Source organism: Meleagris gallopavo, chromosome 19 (assembly GCF_905368555.1).
Source record: "Meleagris gallopavo chromosome 19, MGAL_WU_HG_1.1, whole genome shotgun sequence".
NCBI lineage: Eukaryota > Metazoa > Chordata > Aves > Galliformes > Phasianidae > Meleagris > Meleagris gallopavo.
Genome location: NC_139422.1, coordinates 68711 through 89182, shown reverse-complemented (window position 1 = coordinate 89182; position 20472 = coordinate 68711). Strand labels below are relative to the sequence as shown.

The following is a 20472-nucleotide window of genomic DNA, read 5'->3' as shown; positions in this document are numbered from 1 at the left end:
ATGGGGCTCTGTGGGGCTCTCTGTGCTCTGTGGGGCTCTGTGGTTCCCAATGCCTCACACCCTCTCTGCCCAGCCCCGTCAGGCTCTGCCCACCCACTTCTGTCCCTGCCCCTTGTCATGGTAGTCCCGCCCCTTAGGGGGCAGCTTGTGGGGGAAGGGAAGTACATGGCACTGCACCATGGCACTGCCCACACCTCCCCATGATCCCTTGCCCCAAGTCTCCCCATAGACCTTATAGTGTTCCACACCTCTCTCAGCCCCATAGCACATGCAGACTGCTTCCCCACAACACTCCATAGCAGCCCCATAGGATTCCTTGGCCCCATAGCAGCTCCACACCTCCCACAGTCCCATGATCCCACCCTCCGCTCCACAGCCAATAGGAGGAGAGGTGGTGCCCCAGCCACCACCATAATTGGGGATGGGGAGGAGCATCGAGGGGCTCCATGGAGGGTGAGGTCAGAGTAAAGAGATCCATAGCCCACATAGCCCTGTAGAGTCCCGTAGAGACTCGTAGCGTAACCCCCAAGAAAGCAGACCAAGTCAGAGGGGATGCTGCAGCAAAAAGCATTTAATCCTGTACGTAGCTGTGGAGCTGAGGGGAGAGGGAAATGTATACGTCCCACAGATACCAGAGGTGGGGGGACACTAGAATTTGCAGGGCAGGAGATGGGGCTGGAGGACCAAAGGCCTCCATGTGTGGGTCCACCATCAAGATGAAGGATGGATGTTATGGGACTGGAGGAGCTGCCCCATAGCGTGGAAATGGAATCTGTGGATCTGGACCCTTCTTGAGACCCGCTGATAGATTTTGAGGGATGAATGATGGATTTTGGAGATCTGGTGATGGATTTTGGTGGTCCTTGTCCTCAACCATCGTCTCATTGTCCTCAGAAACCCCCGGTACCTCCCAAAAATTCTCTTCCTCTTCCTCTTCCTTTTCCTCTTCCTCCACCTCCTTCTCTCCCTCCTTGTGCTGTGGCCACGCCACAGGGCCACCACCTCCAGTCTTTGGTGGCCACTGTGACAACCTATAGAGCCCCCCCTGTCTTTTGGGGGGCTGTGGAATGTATTCTGAACATTCAGAACCCCCCAGATTTGGCCCACATGTGGCGCTGTAGCTGAATCTCAGGTGACCGCCTCCCGGAAAACACACAACGTTGCGCTGCTGTGTGCCTGTGGCCTTCACCGGTACTTCACACACCCCTAAGCGGTCATCATTCCACTCATCATCCTGATCCCACACCTCCACCTTCATCTTTTGATGCAGATGCAGTGTCACCCACCCCAAATCGAACTGTGCACCCCACTTGGGCCGATTGTTGTTCCACACCGTTGCTGTCCGTACACGGTGACCACTGAAGTACAGCAGCACATACGCATCGGTTGCGGTGAAAATGTCACCGCGCCACCCACTGCCCTCCCACACTGTCACTGTCACCCGCGCCATCCCACGGTGTTTGGAACAGCAGTTGGCATTGACCACATTGTTGGCTGCACACCCGCACTGACACAACCCAACTGTCCCGTGACCGGCACACTGTTGGCTGCAGTTTGCCCTCAAAGCTCTCCATGTGATGTAGTGACCGATGGCTGCCTTCAGTGCTGCCTGGCGCGGGTCCTGGCGGGGCAGCAAGGTGTGCAGAGGCCTGACGTTAGAGGCAACCAACCCAGGCAGACGTTGCAGGGAGCTTAACCACTCAGCATAGTTCTCTGGTGCACCATAGAGGAGGTCGCCACGTTGCTCGCCACCTTCCACCTCCACCATCCGTTCATTAAAGAGTTGATTGAAGGCACTGTGGGCGCTGTTTTTTGATTTGGCTTTGCGGCACGCATTGGACATGGCACTGGACGTGATTGACTTCACTTTGGCTGTCATTTCTGCACGCAAACAATCAGCCACTTCTTGACTGCCGGCACCCATCATGGTGGCGTGGCACAAGCGGATGGCAGTGATGGAGCGGAGGAGGCCGCCCAGTTGGGCCGAGTGAATGTAGTGGGTGCCATATGCAGCCAAGAGATCAGCATAATCTGGGGCAGTGGCGGGGGTGAAGTGGGGTGGGAGGGATCGAACAGCATGGAGGAAGTGGGGGGACGGTCTGGGTTTATGTGAAGCTGAGATCCTGAAGGGGGGGAGAGAGAGAAAAAGTCATTGGGGCTCTATGGAGCCTTTGTGGTTAATGGGGATCTATGGTGAGGCTATAGGGTGATTGAGGGGTCTATGGGGTGTTGGAGGAAAGCTGTGGAGTGACTGGAGGGGTCTATGGGGGATTCTTTGTTGTCTGTGGGGGGACTATGGGATGCTGGAGTGGGGTCTGTGGGGGGCCTATGGGGTGACTGAGCCATGTGTGGGGTGATTGGGATCTATGGAGTGTCTATGGAGGTTATTTCTGCACCCAAACAATCGGGCACTTCTTGGGTGTCCGTGCCCATCATAGGGCACAAGTGCATAGCAGTGATGGAGCATAAGACGCTCTGTAGACAGGGTAATTGAAGGGATCTGTGGGTGAGTTCTATGGGGTTCTGTGAAGTGTCCGTGGGGTGTCCCTGGAGTGGTTTGAGAATCTATGGGGAGGCTACAGGGTGATCTGGGCATGTCTATGAAGTACCAGTGGGGAATACGGGCTGTTTATGTGACGATTACAAGGGGCTGTGGGGTGATTGGAAGAGTCAGTGGGGGGGCCCTTGGGATGCTGGAGGGGGTTTATGGAGTGATTGTGAGGAATCTGTGGGGAATTTGAGGGGAATATGGGGTGTTGTGGGGGTGTTGGAGGAGTGTTGTAGGGATCTGTAGGGTGGAGGTGGAGGGATGGAAGAGATATAGGAGAGGAAAAGGAGGAAAGATGGAGAACATGGAGGAGAGGGAAGAGAGGGAAATGGAGATGGGGGAGATGGAGGAAAGACGGAGAACAAGAAGGACAAGGGGAGATGGAGGAGAGGGAACAATGGTGGAGGAGATGGAGAAGAAGGAAGACATAGAAGATGAGGAGATGGGGGAAAGAGAAGAGAGATGGAGGACAAGAAGGACAAGGTTGAGATGGAGGAGAGATGGAAGACAAGGAGCACGAGGAGAACATGGTGGAGAGGGAGGAGAAATGGAAGAGCTGGGGGAGATGGAGGAGGAGAGGAGATGGAGAAGCAGGGAGAAAGGATGAGGGAGCTGGAGCCCCACCAGTAGTGCACGCAGCGTAGCTCGGTGCTGGCAAATGAGTAGCGGTCCTGCTGCTCCTTCTGCATCCCAAACTCTGCCACGCGTGAGTGGGACCCGGCCATGGCCAGGGTGACCCCCATCCCCGGGCTGAGGGCTGCCTCCAGCCCCACTCTCCAATTCTGCGCCATCTTCTCTGTCTGGGCCACCAGCTTCCTCATGGATTGGCTGCCAGTGGCCAGTGAGGACCTCTGCTGGCACTTACTCCCTGCTCGCCACTTGCTGACGCCATTGTAGAGGAGGAGGGACTGTCCTTTGTGGAAGTGGTCCATGCAGACAATGCAGTGCCTGCTGGTGGGTTTGGTGATGGCCAACACTTGGCCCTCGGTGAGGGACATGGTGGTGACATCCAGACCTGAACCCAGAATGTCGGTACCAGGAACAGGGGGGACGTGGCAGGATTTGCCAACAGCACGATGGCACTGGGGGCAAATGGTGTGGAGATGATGGAAGAGGAGGAGGATTGAGAAGGCAAGACAGTGGGGAGAGGACTTCATGGTGATTGGCTGCAGGGGAATGGAAATGTGGTGAGTCCATGGGGGTGTGGGCATGGAGAAGGTGGGGGAGGTGGAGGAGGTGGGAACACAGGGATATGGGAATACAAAGACTTAGGAATATGGGAATATGGAGACGGGAACATAGGAACAGTGACAAGGAGATGTGCACATGGGGACATAGGAACACAGGGACATAGAGACATAGAGACATAGAGACATAGTGACAAGGGGTCGTGGGCAAATGGGCACACAGAGATATGGGGACACAGGGACATAAGTATATGGGGACAAGGGGACAAAGGAACATGGGACACTGGCACTCACCTGTCCTCTCCGCTGTGTCTGCAGCTGTGGGGTGTGTTCCAACACCTCCTACCCCAACATCCCCACCCCCACCGTCACCCTTCACACGTCACTGCTCCACAAGCTGAGGGGTGATACTTCCTGTCCCCTCTAAAAAAATTATATGTGAGGTTCCCGGCAGCTATGAGTCACCCCGAGAGGGAGTGACATACAACCTCCTAACCACGGTGATACAGGATGTGGGTCACAGCATAGGGGGTGACAACGGGGCTGGTGCAAAGTGCTTTTTTGGAGGGGGACAATAGGGATATTGTGTGCAATGGGGGCAATGGGGACATTGTAGGCATTGGGGATAGTGGGGGACATGGGGACATTGGGGACACTGGGGACAGTGGAGGCATTGGGGATACTGGGGACACGGAGATGGCACCATAGTGACAAAGTTGGGGGTGAACTGGAGAGACAGCTGGGGAAGGGGAAGGGCAAGAGCGAAGAGTAAGGGAGAAGGGGAAGGGGAATGGAAATGGAAGAAGGTGGAATAAGGGGAATGGGAAGGGAAGGGGGAGGTGAAAGAGAAGGGAGAAGAAGAAGGGGGAAGGGGAAGGAGGCAGGGGAATGGAGATGGGGAAGGGGAAAGCATGTGGGGAAGGAGGATAGGGAAGAGGGAGAAAAAGGAGGAAGGGGAAGTGAAAGGAAGGGGATGGAGTAGGGAAAGGAGGACGGGAGAAGAGAAGGAGAAGGGTGTAGGAGAAGAGTGAAGATGAAGGATTCATTGAAGGGGAAGAGGAAAGTAAGAGGAAAGGAAGAGGAGAGTGAAAGGGTAAGAAGAGTGGAAGGGACGGAAAAGGAGGAAGAGAAAGGGGAGAGGGAAAGGGAAACAGAAGGAGGAAGGGGGGTGGGGGAACTGGAAAGAGAAGGAGGAATGAGAAAGGGAAAGGAGAGTGGAACAGAAGGGAAAAGGAAAAGGAAAGGAAGGGTGAAGGGGAAGGAGGAAAAGGAAGAGGAAGTGGAAAGAGAAAGGGGAGGGGGGAGGGAAGGGGAAAAGGAAGTAGGAGGGAAAGAAGAAAAGGGAGAGGAGGGAGAAAGGGGTAAAGGGCAGGGAGAGAGGATGGGGAAGAAAAGAAGAGGAAAGGGGAAGGGCAAGGGCAAGAAGAAGGGAAAGGTTAGAGGGGATCAAGTAGTGGAAGGGAAAAGAGGAAGAAGAAGGAAAGGAGAATGGGAAAGGGAAAGGGAAAGATGGGAAGGAAACAGGTAGTAGAAGGGGAAGGGAGAAGAGGAAGGAGAAAGGGAAGGTGGAAAGGAAATAGGTAGGGGAGGGAAGAAGAGGAAAAGGGAAGGGGAAGGGTGGAGAGGAAGAAGAAAGGGAAGGAGGAAGGGGAAATGGATGGAGAAAGAGGAAGGGAAAAGGAAAGGGAGAAGAGGAAAGTGAAAGAGGATGGGCAGGGGAAGGGAATGGGGAAGGTTAAAGGGGAAATTAAAGAAGAGGAAAGGAGAAATGTGGGGGGAGCAGGTAGGGGAGGGAATTGTGGAATAGAGGGGGAGGGAAATAGGAAGGGGAATTGGAAAGCAAGGGGAAGGAGATGGGAAAGGGGAAGGGACATGGAAGGAGAATGGAAAGGGGCTGGTGTGGAGGGAAGGGGAAGGGAAAGAGGAGAGGATAGGTAAAGGGGATGTGGAAGGGCAAAGGGGAGCAGAAGGGGAAGGGGAAAAGTGAAGGGGAAGGAAAAGCGAAGAAGAGGAGAAAGGAAAGTGGTAAGTGTAAGAGGAAGGTGGGAAAAGAACAGGAAGGAGAAGAGAAATGAGAACTGAGGGAAAGGTAAGGATAAGGCGAAGAGGATGTGGAAGGGGAAGGGGAGAGGAAGGGGAATTGTAAGGGAAAAGGGAAGGGGTTAAGAGTCACAGGAAGCAGAAGGGGAAGGTAAGGGGAAGGTAAGAGGAAAGGGAAAGGTGAAGGTGGGAGTTGAACAGGAAAGGGAAGGAGAAAGGGGAAGGGGAGGGGAAGAGAAAGGAAGAGAAGGGAAAGAGGAAAGGCAGAGAAAGGGAAGAGAAAAAGAGAAGGGGTATGGGAAGGAGAAAGGGAAGGAGAAGGGGAAAACAGAAGGTAGAAGGGGAATGGGAAAGGCAAGTGAAAGGGGAAAGGGAAAGGTGAAGGTGGGAGTGGGTAGAGAAGGAGGCAGTGGAAGAGGAAACAGAAGGAAAGGGGAAGGGAAGGGGTAAAGGGACATGGGAAGGGGAAGGCATAAAGGAAGTTGTGGGAATGAAGTGACGTTTTGCTTTCTGGCACAGGCTCTATGACACCATATGGAACTGTAACATAGTGATTTCTCACCCTCCTGATTGGTTAAGAGATGGACTTGCAGCTAACTGGTGACTAAAAACAGCCGTAACAGTTCTGTGAAGGCCTCAGAACAAAACCTTAACTGTCACACTTTTGTGAGAGCTGCAGAACAAAAATACACGTTGTACGAAAGCATGACAGAAGCCAGAGGTGAGCTGTCCTGCTGTTGGTGGTGTTGGGTCTCCCTCTCCCCAGACACAACCACCATAGAAGGGAGAAGCACAGTGGTGCAGCTCGTGGCAGTGTGTGGCACTGGGCATTCTCTGCCTGGCAGCAGGTCCTGGCCCAATTGGAAGGAACCATCACAGGCAAAGCCAGCCCCACAGCCAGCAGTGCTAGCCCCACCACATCCTGACCACCCTAGAAAGAGAAGCAGGAAGACGGACCCTCAGGACATCATGTGATCTGCAGTGGTGACTTGCTTTTCTTTCCTTTTTTTTCTCTCTCCTCTTCTTCTCTTTTCCTTTTACTCCCTCACTTGCCCACCTTTTAAGAAGAAAATAAAACACACCCTTGCTCAGTCAACAGCTTGACTTTGTTCTGACTCTTAATTTGGAGGGATTGAGATCAATATAACAAACCATAAGCCTCTTTGACCTGCAGCACCATGTCAGTGCTATCAGCTCCACCTTTGAGCTGAAGTGTTGGCTTCCAGGGCTTTTGCTTCCACCACTTTGGTGGTTGTACCTATTGTAAACTCATCACCTTCTGCTGTCCCTCTTGGACAAATCTACTGCCGGCAGTGAGCAATGTTATATCTGGTTCGGAGAGGTGCTTGTCCTTCAGATCCTGGCAGCTGGAATATTCTTGTTCAGTGTTCTGCAAATAGTCATCATTCAAGTCCGCGTTTCCCTCACCTTCCAGGATGAGAACCTTGGCCAGATTAGTTGCCATTGTGCTTTTAAGCTCCACATTGTTATGACTAATTCCCCCCCTTATTTATCCAGCCCTGAGATAACCATATGTGGTACATACAGCCTCTGCCCAAGACCAACATTTGGACTTCCTGTATCAGCAGGACCATCGCTGCTGCACTCTCAGAAATGCAGGCCATCCTTTGCTGATATTATCTGGCTGTTTACGGAAGTGCCCCCCACTCTTTTCCAGGGACATAACTGTACACCCAGTGCTGGATGCTGTCTTTTATGAACAAATGGCTCAAAAGCTTTGGGTAAGTCTGGTACCCCTGGAGCAGGGGGCTGACATTAATGCTATCTTTAACTCCTTAAAGGCTTTCTGTCTCTTGGGTTACCAAATGTTTCTCCCCCAGGCTTATTAGAGTTTCAAAGAGAGGTCTTACTGGGAGTCTGCAGTTTGGGATCCACAGTCTGTACCAACCTGTCATCCAGAGGAAGACTGTAAGCTCTCTGAAAGTTGAAGGTTCCAGAGTCAAGCAGATCTCCTCCTTCCCATCCATCCCTAACAATTGCTGTCTCTGCAAAATCTTGAGCCCCAGATTTAGTAAACTGACTGTCATGCACATGCATTCCTCACTGGTGCCTGCAGCCAGGACTGTGCAACCCCCATCTTGCAGTAACACCAAGCCCTCCTTGCAGGGTCTCTCTTTTCATACCTCCACCTCTTGGTTAATTGGTTCCTGAACGTACTTGGGCTATTCTTAAAACCTTGTGGCAGAACTGTCCATGTGAGTTGAGTCTTAATTGGTCTCTGGATTTTCCCATTCTACTGTGAAAGTTGCCTCACTTTCCACATTCAGAGGTATACAGAATAAATCATCCTTGACATCTAACACTATAAACCATCTGTGTTGCTCTTTCAAAGCCATTAACAGAGTTTGGGGTTTGCCACTGCTGGATGTATATCCTCTGTGATCTGATTAGCTGCTCTCAGATCCTGCACAACCTGTACTCTTTCCCATGTGGATCCTTAACCACTAGTATAAATGTGTTGTACTCAGATTTACATTCCACTAGTAGACCAAGTTTCACAAAATTTGATGTCAGTTCTGAAAGCCCTTGCCTGGCCTCTAGTTTCATTGGGCTCTGTGTAACTGGTTTAACCTCTGATTTCAAGAGTATCTTCACTGGAATAGCTTGTTTTGAGCATCCTGGGACCTCACTGCCCCAATTCAGAGGCACTACTGCATCCTCCACTTCCTTTGTATTTCCTCTGCCTGTGGTAGGAATTCATCAGCAACAAGGCTCTTATCTCTTCTGCTTTGCATTCGGGGAGCTGGAATAGAACTTCTCTGACCTTGAAGCTCATTTGTGCCCCTAACTTACTCCACAAGTCCTCCCTAACTGATGGACAGGGCAGTCTGGCATGTCTAAGAATTAATGCCTTAGCCTTTGTTTCCCTAATCTGAATTTCAAAGGTTGTGAAAATGGGCGGTTCTCTTGCCCTGTGTGTCAGCACATAAACAGTATTTACAGTTTTACTACTAAAATTACCTCTATATGTATTTAAAACTGAACATGTGGCTTTGGTGTCCACCAGAAAGTCCACTTTTCTGTTTCCCAGGTGTATAGTAACCAGGGGTTCAGCTGGGAATGATTTCCCGTCCTTCTCATTGCTCACTACGGGGCACAACTGCTGCTGGAGGGATTGAGACTTTGGTGAGTGGGCATTCTCTGTCAGTGAGCAGTGCCATGGCATCTCCAGCACTGTCTTGCCTATATGTATTTTTCAAGGGAGGTGAACCACCCCAGCCCCTCCCTCTCCCTCTCTGGGTCCTCCCTGAGCCTGAATCGAGGCCGTGATCATCCTTCCTTCTCAGTAGGCCTGTCTGGTCTCTGCTCTCTCTCCCAGTTATTATACAACTTCCATGCTCCATTCATTAACATGCTTAAATCTTTTGCTTCTAGTCCATCCAAATCCTCCAAAATGTACAGGGACCAACAATGACTGCAGTATTCCCCCAGCTGTCTTTTGGTATATGGATCCTCTCCTATCTCTTTCCAGTGCTTCAACAAGCACTCCAGAGGGAATCTCCTTGTGAACCCCTAAAAACACCTTCAGCTTTTCAACTCAGAGATCAGAGGCTCTCCCCGAAAATCTCCTCAGTGCCTGATGGGGCTCCTGCGACCCCGGAATCTGCTGAAGCTCAGAAGTGATGTCCCACCTGGGTCACCAAAACTGTTGCCAGACAAACTCCAGCCCAAATTAAACTCCTTAAAACCAATGTGATATTAAGAAGCAGGCATTTTTTAATTTGTCATGGATGAATAGGGAATCCTTCCACCTAATCGTGCACACTAATAGAACAAAGGCACATTCCTTATGTACATTTGGGTGCACTATGTCTACATGTTTGGAGAGAGGTCTGCAGAGGCCATGACGTCTTGACCCCCCCTCTCCCATTCAAACACATTTGGTTAGTTAACCATTGGGTTAATCTCCCTTTTGACAGGCTAGATAGATAAGCTAATTTTCAAGATGCTCCTAAAAGACGAGTCATACCAACAACAAGCTCACATCCTCACCCCATCCCTGTGTACTGGGGTCTCCCCTGTCAGATGGGGTCTGATGAGGAAACTGAGGCAGAAGCGATGCCACTGGGAGGACACAAAGCACCCTGAGCCAGAAAGGGGCCAGGCACCCAGGGGGCTCCTGATGCACATGGGTACAGCTCCAGCACTGGAGATGGAGCAGTGGGGTACAGCACATGAATCAGTGTCCCCAAGTGCCTCTGTGATCAGGAACTGCATCACCTCCATTGCTAGGAAGGGGATGGAGAAAACCCTCTTGGGAGCTATTTCCATGCAGAGGATAAAGAAGCACATCTGCAACTTCCCCTGGCTCCTGATTCTGAGATTGGCCTCATTGAGTGTTAAACCCACTTTCCTGCTGGTGTTGACCATGGAGGTAAGACGGGGAATGATAAAATCTGCATTAAGGCAACACATGAAGTGTGTATATCAACAGCTGTACCTGTGACTGTTACAGTTGTTCCTACAGGTCAGTGCCTGTAGGACAGCCATGTCCTGGGACTGGGTGGTGCTATGGGAGGCACGCTGCAATGTGTCCCTGCTCTGCAGGGATAGCAGCACCTGCAGATGCTCCGTTCCTGCAGTTCCCTATTCCTCAACAATGGGACAAACAGACCCAGCACCCCACACCCACAGCCCTACAGATCCCTGAGCACTGGCAGCAGTCCTCTTCTGTCCCCTCTATGAGCTCTTGCACTCCCAGACACCCTTAACACCCTGCCCTCCCTGCGTACCCACAGCACCTCCATACCACTTCACAGCTGCTTGTACTGTCCTTGTACTGTCCCTGCTCCTACACCTTTTCTTCCCCATCCCTATCCTGTCTCCATCCCTACACCTACACTTTTCCCTATACTGCCCCTGTCTCTGCCTGTCCCTTTCCTGTTCTTTCCCGCCCCTGTCCCAGTCCTGTCCCTGTGTTACCTCTGTCCCGGTGCTGTCTCTGTCCCTGTACTGTACCTGCTTCAGTCTGCAGATAGAACCCCCTGGCAGCTTCCCTCAGAAGCTGACTTTCCCCAAACCACACCCAGCTGCACTTCAACCCTCTCCTCAGACTGCTACGCTGGGGGCAACCCGGTGACAGATTGGGGTGCTGCAGCTCCCACCATGGCAGCAGAGGGAGGTGGCAGGTGGTCCCAGCTGCCCCATCCCACAGAGCCCAGCTCCAAAGGGGCCATGCAATCCTGCCCTGGCATAGAGCCGTGGTGAAGGGACACCTCGTGCAGGGCTGAGAGCCAGGAGCCATCCGGAGTCCCACAGGGCCTGGAGCCCTCTGCTGCCTGTGCTCCTGCAGCTGAGGGCACTCATTCCCATTTTCTTTTCTTACACCCTTTGTACCAGCCTGTGTGGGTGAGCAGTCCCACTCAGTCCCACAGTGACCCTCTCTGTGCTATTTGTCGTAGAATGGCATAAAGCCAGCATACACCCCCCTACACTCTACTTGCTCTACCTGCCAGCCCCATGCTCTTCTCTGGTGTGCTGAAAATTCATTGGAACCAAAGTAAAAGTGCTGTGCTGTGTTTCTCCTGCACTGCAGAGTCAAGCAGGCGGTCTATGATGCCGTCAGAGCGTTATTCACCAACAGTTACAAACACCTGCAAAAAACAAACAAGAACCACATTCTGTTGTCTTAAGAATGCTCAGCTGAGGAGGCAGAAGTGCAAGACTAAAGAGAAAATTGTATTTTGGAGGTTGGTAGGGAATTTCACATCACACAAAGGCATCAGAACCAGTTTCTAACCACAGTGTTATCCAGCAGTCCCACCAGGCAGTGCTGGCATGATCTGGCATGTGACTCCAGAACAAGGCAGCTCAATATAAGGCATTGGGCAGTGCTGATGAGATGCACATTATGGACAGGTCATTCCTTCATAGGTACTGTTCCAATGACAGCACATTGTCCAGAGTAAGGGCTTGGCATACAAACCACAATGATTTATGCTCCCACCAATCAAGTCAGACAGACCAAGACTATGAGGCTGACCTGTAACCCAGCACAGCACTGCTAAAGTTCCTTCTGCAGTCACTGGGGCAGCTTCCCCACCTCCAGATCCATAGGCAACATACACACAAAGTGCAGCACAGCTGTTCGTGCTCCACACTCACAGAGAACAAGTTGACAAGTTGGAGCTTTACAAGGACCATGAAGGTGTGGCACTGAGGGAAAAGATTAGCGGGCATGGTGGGGATAGGTTGGGGTTGGACTTGGTGATCTTAGAGGTGTTTTCAACCTAAATGATTCCATCATGCAGCAACATCTAAACATGACTGTGCTTTTCATGATTTTTCTTGAGCAGGAGGGTGGGTTCATTATCTTGAAAAAGCTGAAGCAAATCTGAACTCTCTCCCTATAATGACAAAGTTCATTTTTCCCTCTGCAAATTCCCACATTGTGTCCAAATTTACTTCATTTGATAGGATTTACTGCTAAGTGCAAATGCAGAGGGACAGCTTGCAGTGAAACAAGAAAGCTTGTATAGATTTGGTTGAAGCATTCTATTTAAAAAAGGCTTTACTGGCTCAATTAGTGTACAAATGGGTGTTACAAGGAAGAATGCATGTTAAGTGTAAAATGGAACTGCCATTATCCAATCAGAGCATTAATTAACTAAAGTCAACACTCATATCAATTAATATGCTATTTGGAGAAAAAGAAGAGTGAAATCCTCACGACCTTCTGCTTCCTGTGACCCAGGAAATACAGCAGGCATCCCTTCATCCTCACCACTGACTTTCAGGAGTTCCAGCAGTGTCTCTGTCCCCAGTCCTGCCTCTTTTCAGTCCCTATCCCGTTCACTACCCAGCCCTATCCACTCCTCCTCCTGTTTGGCCCCATCCATTCCCATTCCTGCCCCTGTCCCTGTCCCGTCCCCCTGCTCCGAGTTGCAGACAAACCCCCTGGTGGCCCACACCGAAGTTGAGAAGAATTGTAAGATGGAAGAAAAGAAGAGCGATGAATGAGAGGTGAGGACAAAGAAGGCAGAACAGGAGAGAGGATGTAAGTAAGAAGAGCATAGTGAAGAAGGCAGGGGAGAATAGGCAAGAGGGAAGAGCAGAATATGAGAGATGAGAACAGAAGAGGGAAGAACAGAGGAGAAAAGAGCAGGAGAGGTGATAACAGCTGTAGATGAACAAATACAAGATATAAATATGTAGGTAAGACAGAAGAGTAGAGATGGTGGGATGACTGCAGCTGGGTTGAACGGTGGGATCTTTTCCTGGGCCAGATTCGTAGTGCTTTGTCTGCTGGAGCGGGAAACAAAAAGTCCCAGCTGAAGGAAGAGCACTGCTAATCCAGGAGGTTAAAAAGCCCTCAGAAACACGGCACGCACCGAGGGACGGCCTGCACGAAGCACAGCAAAGGCTCCTCTCACAGACCCTGGCTCTCTTCATTCTGAAAGCCGGCGTGCCGGCCTTGCCCCAGTCCTCACAGGGCAAGCTCTCACGTCAGTTTCGGCACAGCAGCTGTCACCATCGGGGGAACTTTGTCACGGCCCTTTGAATGGCCGGCAAAGCCGCCGAGTGGGGGCAGGCAGAGGAGGAACCGCCGGGAGGAGCGCCTTGGAGACGCGAGAACGCGCGAGCGTCCTCCGCCCGTCCGCCGTCCTCGTCGCGAGGCGCGTTAAAGCGGCTTTAGAGCTCCCTCCCGAACTGGGAAGAGCGACGCTAACTCGATCGCGCCCGCTCCTGCGGGCGGCTTGCCGGCGATCTCCGATTCGCGGCTCGCTGGGAGGTACGCAACCCGTTAGAACGCGTGCCGTTGCTACCAGCTTTCTTGCCGTGACGCCGCTGAGCGCCTCGCGTCCCGTCCGCCCGTACTGCGTACCGCCGGCCACCTCTTCCCGCGGCGCCGCCCGCATTGCTGACGCGCTCCCCAACGCCGGAGCCGAGCGCTGGTGTGGCGCCACCTGCCGGAAGGGCTGGAAAGCGCACCCGCGCTGCCAGGTGGGGAAACGGGGCGGGCGGGCATGAAGCGCTTCGAGCCGCGGAGCACCGGGCGCTGCTGTCCTCCCGAGTGCTGGCAGAGCCTCTCTAATTAACGCGATCGACAGTTTTCGTAGGTGCCCGCCTGCTTTTCCCGTCGCGGTTAATCCATAGAGGAAGAGATACCGGGCGCGGCTCGGGGATCGCAAGCTTAATCTCCGTCCCGTGTTCCTCTTCATGAGCTGTGACACCGCTCGTTTTCATGGAAAGCTTCTCTCTTTCCTTTGAATTACTGGGATTGCCCGCTGTAAGATGCTCCACGTAATCAAATACAAGAGAGTGAATGATGGCAGAAATCATATTCTGGCGTCGGTGCCCACAACATACAAAGAATGCTGCGTGTGATGCCAGCGCATGAATGTTAGCTGCCATTCAGTCAGCGTGTGCTGTGCTGGTCAGTGAAGCCCGTTCTCCATTTCACAGAGTTAACGTTGGCTTTTAGGTTGGTGCCAAGATGCAACATTCTCTGCTCCTAGCAGTACGGAAGGATGGCTTTTTCAGGCGCATTAGCAGCAGTTTCTGCAGGAACTCTGCCATGCTTTCAGCACTCGACTTCTGCTGCACACTTTAGGACTTCATCCTATGGGTATGTATGCAATGTCAGTGTATGCAAGTGAGCAGTCCCGTGAGAAGCTCCTTGTTTGCCAAGTTATTGCCATCAAGTGCCCTCTTTACCACACCGCTACAGAGCAATAGAAATATTTGATGCTTCTGCAAACGTAGTAGAGCTTGCTGTGCTCTGATGTTACCAGTGACCGTGGGGATTTGGCTGGGAGGAGATAGATAGCGATGTCTGTAGGTTTCCTACTTCAAGGAAATAAGCTCCTGCTCTAGCTCACCCAATTCTTTTCTTCTCTCCTAGAAAGAAGTAATTCAAGATGTTGAGAGGCACCCATCCTCCACAGGACGGGAAAGCAAGTTGGGGAGAACAGCTAGAGGCAGGTCAACCTGTGGAACGTGTCACAGCGCTGTTAGAACTCCTTAAAGGAAGATTCTATTGACCATAATGAAGTTTCCCAATTTTCAGCCTCTAATCCTGCAGTGGGAGTGTATTTCCTTCAATCCAGATTGCATGCAGACAACGGCTGACGCACACTGAGCAGAGCTGCAGCATTAGCATTCAGATGTTCCAGACTGCAGATTTCCCACATGCTGTATAAACAGTTTCTCACTCCAAAGCTGTAGAACTGCATGCCCCCAGGTTAATTAATGTTTTCATTTACATGCAGCGCACTCCCCTTATCATCCATTGCAAAAATATAGTCAGTGTGGTAAAATCATAATTTTGTCAGTACTGGCAAAATAGTAACTGTAAGCTGAAAGAAAATAGATATGGGAGGGGATGGGCTGAAAGAAAGATGCAGAACCACATAAGACAGAAATTGCTAGAAAATAACTTGTGGTTATACTTCTTTTTACCTAAATATAAGAAAATAGAACTGAGAGAGCTTGCAAAACAGAGGATCTTGGAGACAAAGCGCAAGACCAGCCAGAAGCTCAGCCAAGGACACCTGCATACTGCCATCAGCCAGCAGATGGGCATGAAGACGACGCAAGCAGAGAAAGACCCTAAAGAACGGCAAGGCCACATCAGATAAAGAGGAGACAGCGGAACCAAAAAAACAACTAACACCAGGTACCACAGATACACACTCAGGGGAGAGACCCTTTCACCAGGGGCTCCTACCTATGCACAGGGTCCCCACATCACCTGGAGGGCACCCCAGTTCAACCTACATGCGAGGGGATCCCTTGAAAACTTGAGGGCTAAGCCCCATCTCACTCCCATGCACGGGGTCCCCTCCTCAGAGGGAAGTTACCCCAGTTCCACCCCCATACAAGAGCCCCCTTGAAAACTCGAGGGCTAAGCCCCATCCCATCCCCACACACGGGGTCCCCTCCTCAGCCAGAGGGCACCCCACTCCCCACCTCCTTTCTTTTTTCCTCATCAGGAAGATGTACAGTAATGTCTGCCATTCCCATCGTTCTCCCAACGGCTTCTTCTGTAAGAAGATGTGCAAGAAGACAAACCGAGCACAAAACTGCCGCCATATCTGCAGGAGCACCTGGAAAATAAAAAGTTCTGGTCACCAGAGAAGTACTGCTCCTCTTTGTACCCCAGAAAACAGGCTGGAGGGGGGAGGGCGCTGGGGGTTTCACCCTGCCTGTGGGAGAATGTATGCACTGCCAAAGGGCAAGGAGCACCACTATGGGAAGCCTCAGCTTCAGCCAAGAGCTGGGGGACAAACAGGGACTCAAGTGCTGAGCGGGGCCCAGGGGAACAGAGAACTGGGATGGGGGCACTGGGGGATTCCACCACCAGCTGGGGAGCACCGACACTGCGCTTTCCAGAACAGAGAACTTCACACTGCTGGGCAGCTTCTGCCATTTCTTGCTCACAGCCACCAGCAGAACCCAGCTGCATCACTGCACCTTCAGTGCTGGCGGAGGAGGGCAGGCAAGATGCACCTGCCCCCAGGATGCCACATCCCCAGGATGCCACGTCCCCAGGCACCCCCACCCCCGCAGGAGCAGGGAGGTGCCCCACAGGAGGAAGCAGCACCAGGACCCCAACTCCTGTTAGGAATGAAGTGCTGCTGGCACCCCAGCACCCCTGCTCCCTGTACTTCTTTGTTCCCATTGCAGCCGCTCCATCCTCCTGGAGGATGTGTGTCTTCAGTGCTGAAGAGAAGAACAAAGCTGCAGGGTGGGGGCCCAACTCCAGGGGGGAGCCTGGCACCGGGCACCCCATCACCCTGAAAACAGGAGGAGGGATGCAGGAAGTGCTTTCGTCCTCTATCTAGCACCCAGCCTCAGCCACAAACCCCATCCAAAGGGCTGAATACAGAGGCGGGGGATGCAAGGACAGGGCTTACCTCACTGCAGAGCCAGGAACAGCTCTGCTGTGCTCTAATCCTCACTGCAGCCCCAGACCTGCAGGAAGAAGAATTCTGTGAGCCAGCTGCAGAGTGATGCTGGGCTGGGAGCTCCTGCACCAAGTTATAAGGGGACAGGCAGGCCCACTTAGCGGGGGGGCCTCACACCCCAGCACTCCCCATCCCCATGATCTCCTCACTGCCAGAACTGCTCCCAGGTTTCGGCTGATCCTGGCTGCAGCCCTTGCTCAATCTGTAACAGGGTACAAGCAAGAAAGATAAAATGACACAAAACAAGCTTCAAAGCAAGCCAGAGGCATTGCTTTTGTTGCAGCATCTGTCTGCACTGCTCCTCACCCCCACCAACACTGGGCTGGCGATGCACGGCCTCACCCTGTCACCGCAAGCATTGGGGCTGTGGCACCCCTGCTCCCCCCACCAGAGGCTAAAGGCACCTCAAGGCATTGCCTGGGATCAGGGAGCTGAGCTGACACCAAAAAAAGAAAGGCAGCAGCCCCAAAAAGTCAGGCTAAGGGAGCACAGATAGCAGGCACAGATAGAGTCCAAAAAGTAGAGTGAGAACCCCCAGCAGCTTCCTGCTCCTGCAGGCAACAAACCCTAGCAGCTCCCAGCACCCTCCAGTGACTCCCAGCATTCCCTAGTGGGGTTTCAGAGGCTCTGGGGTCCTGGGATGTCCCACTGCAAGACTAGATAGAATGTCGCCAGGATTGAGCAGCAGGGTGGGGTGAGAGGTGCAGGGTGGAGGATAACAGAATCACAGCATCACTATGGTTGGAAAAGGCCTCTCATACTCCCACGTCCAGCCCACAGCTGCAGATGGCATTTGCAGATCTGGTTGGTGTTGGACATCTGACAGGAGTGACTCAAAGTTCAGCAATTCTCAAATGCAAGCAGTCCTGGTGATTTACATTGAACAGTTCATGTGCATGAGCATTAACTTTGGTAAACAAGAATGTACAGCTATCTTCTACGTTTTTGTGAATGTGTATTTGTAGTCTACAAATACAATTACTGTATGAAATGTATTACAAAATCTCAAATGATGCTGTCAGCCAATGTCAAGGGATTTATCTTTTGAGACTGATTAGTCATTGTCTTTAGCAAAATTGGTGCCCGATACCACTTGGCCAGAGAGAATATAACATTCTTTCCATTGTCTCAAACAGCAAACACTTACAAAGAATCACCACGTTTATGAGATATTGCTCAGACTTGTTTTTAACTGCTTGTAATGTATTACTGGTTTGTCAGAACCTGCTGGTTCCATTAATTCTGGCATCTCACGGTTCTTGTGACTATGGATGCAGAAAGGTGATCCCTGTAGGCAAAGATAAATAAACTGCTGCTCATTGGAGAGAGAACGATGCAGTTATGAGTCCATCAACATTTAAGTTACAGTGTTGAAGGACCACTTTGGTTGTGTTTATGCCACCACATCCAATTCTACTCTGAGTGGAGAAGATTTTGTAACAGAAAAGACAAATTCTAGAAGTAGAGGGGAGAGAGGGAAGCTAAATGATCAAAATTTTGTTTCTCTTTTTGTTTGTTGTAACTCTAACCATATTGCTGTGTACTCAGTTGCAGGCTTATAGAGTAGGTTGTCTATAGAAATGGAAACACACCACCACAGCCCCCAAATCTTACCTTACTCCACACTGCAGAGCTGCAACATTTCAAGTTGGCCCTTCAAAGTCACTGTAGTGGCTCCATTTCCCAAAGGAAGAAGGTTATCATTCAGTAATCATGTCTTTTGTTGTTTTTCCTGGAGATTCTGCGTATCTGCATACCTCCCAGCTCTACAAGTCTGAAGGACACTTTTAACTCTTCTTTTTCATAAGCGATATTTCTGTGGAACACTTGGCTGTGGATGAGCAGTTTTACAGTTATGTGCCCTAGCTTGTTTCTTCTTGGTGCTAATTACTCTTCTATCTTTTTTCTTAAGTGACACCCAAAATGGTGTCTCATTTTGCACAGAACATGAGGATGAGAGAGGTTCCCCCTGCAAAGCACTCTGTGTAATTGCTGATGAGTTTCCAAGCTGCTCTAATGAACTGCTGCCAGTCAGTGTGCTCCCCTTGGAGGATCGTCTGTTGCACTTCAGACACGTAAAGGTCTTGCTAACATTCGCTGGATCAAACAGACCACTTTCTTGTTCTGATATGCTGTAACTCATGAACGAGGACCACAGGGAGTTCCATTGCAAAGTGTGGGATATTCCCTTTTGGTGCACTACAAACGGTCATCATTCGTCTCCAATTTCAGATGACAAACATACAATGATTAAACTCATTCCAGTGCTTTTGAATAATTTCCACTTATTTGTCAGGAAATGTAAATAACAGGAAAAATTTGAGATCTATGCCATAAGCATGTTCTAAGATTTTTGCTTCTGCCAAATGAACTTGTCCATTGTAGTAGCATCCAGATCTGATATAGACTAATGAAGATGATTTAAATAAATTCTCCAGTTGGCTTATTTTTATCAGTTAGCTTATCTTTTAGAGTAATGCAAAGAAACTTCCAGTCTCTTTTGGTAAATAATTGATTCAGAGGATGGAAATGACAGAGTATTTTTTCTGATAAGCGTACATCCCATAAAGGATGTCACACTTGGTCATGTCATCTTTATTTGTATGAGTTAAGCAGAATCCTTTCCATGAGTAAAAGGTGCAAGATCTGATATGCAGCAATGATTTATTTTGGTTTTCCAACTGCAGGTTTAAGGAGTGTGCAGTCATTCATCCCTGACTGGAGACGATAAGCACAATATTTTCACAGCAGAGTTCATTTCAGACTTCCAGGGCATGAAATTCAGAAAGATTTCTCTTTGACTGTGGGATGGTTGTATCTTTTTCCTTCTTCCTGAACAGCGGCTATTGTGGTCAGAAGCAATAACATGTTAGATCCTGTATGACAGTACCCCCAGAGATCCTGATGGGACCATTCATGTGCATTCATACATCTTAACTAAAGCTAAAACCAAAGGGAGCAGAAATTCTCATATTCCTCTTTTTATTGCCATGCATTAAGCTCGGCTCTTCTCTCACAGGCATCTGATAAAAATGACGTCTTCATCATTGGACAAAAAGCATTCTTGCGATTTTTAAAGAAAGCAGCTGAGCATTGATGTGCCACCAAACAACATCTCCTATGAAAACAATGCAAATCCAAATCATGTTTCACACCGCAGTTAAGGACATGTTACAAACATTGTAAGATTTGTAAGTATGAGACTAATGAGAAACAAACAGTGCTCCTAATCTTATCTCCTGTGAGAGTATTGCTATTGCTGCTTTTAATTAAAAAGTAACTGGTCTTCTCATTTCTTGCAACTATACGGAATGGCCTTATAGGAACATGTAGATTCTAGAAACTGGAGTGAGCTGTTTTTCAAGAAACACACATTGTGCAAATACCCTGCTGTACCATTTATATGTGAGCTTGCAGCATCACTACAGCACAGGTTGGGGTAACTTTTTTGGATCTCATCATATTACTAAAGCCTGATAGACATTTCTTTCCAGTAATGATGTTTGCAATCCTTTTCTTCCAGAGTTTGCCTCAAATACAGGTGTCCATCTAATCCATGACAATGTTCAGATGCCTCCCTGATGCACTGCCCAGGCTCTGGACTGTTATCCACCTGGGAGCTTCAACCCAAGATCTCTCCAGATCCGGCTGTCCTCCTCCTCCACCTGCCAGCCTCATTTGCTCTTGGACAGCAAAGCACGCATGTACAATCACTCCTAAACACATACAAGAGCGAGCACACTCACACAGCAAATAGCCAGGAGCA

At 50.4% G+C, this 20472-nt stretch overlaps 1 protein-coding gene and 1 long non-coding RNA gene across 3 annotated transcripts; one reads left to right on the top strand and one right to left on the bottom strand.

Annotated features, from left to right (window-relative positions):
- Positions 1-553: 553 nt before the first annotated feature.
- Positions 554-4183, bottom strand: PRF1 (perforin 1). The gene is made up of 3 exons (XM_010720665.4): positions 4030-4183; positions 3173-3714; positions 554-2123 (listed from the first exon to the last, which is right to left on the bottom strand). Exons 2-3 carry the CDS (start codon positions 3703-3705, stop codon positions 731-733), a joined length of 1926 nt encoding a protein of 641 aa, XP_010718967.1. The 5' UTR covers positions 3706-3714; positions 4030-4183; the 3' UTR covers positions 554-730.
- A 6960-nt stretch (positions 4184-11143) lies between these two features.
- LOC109370446 (uncharacterized) lies at positions 11144-15859 on the top strand. Of its 2 annotated transcripts, XR_004161642.2 has the most exons (4): positions 11144-14365; positions 14642-14980; positions 15210-15415; positions 15732-15859. It is a non-coding gene; the product is annotated as an uncharacterized LOC109370446 (long non-coding RNA). The 2 variants fall into 2 exon arrangements; XR_004161641.2 differs by having other exon boundaries at positions 11144-14980.
- Positions 15860-20472: the final 4613 nt, after the last annotated feature.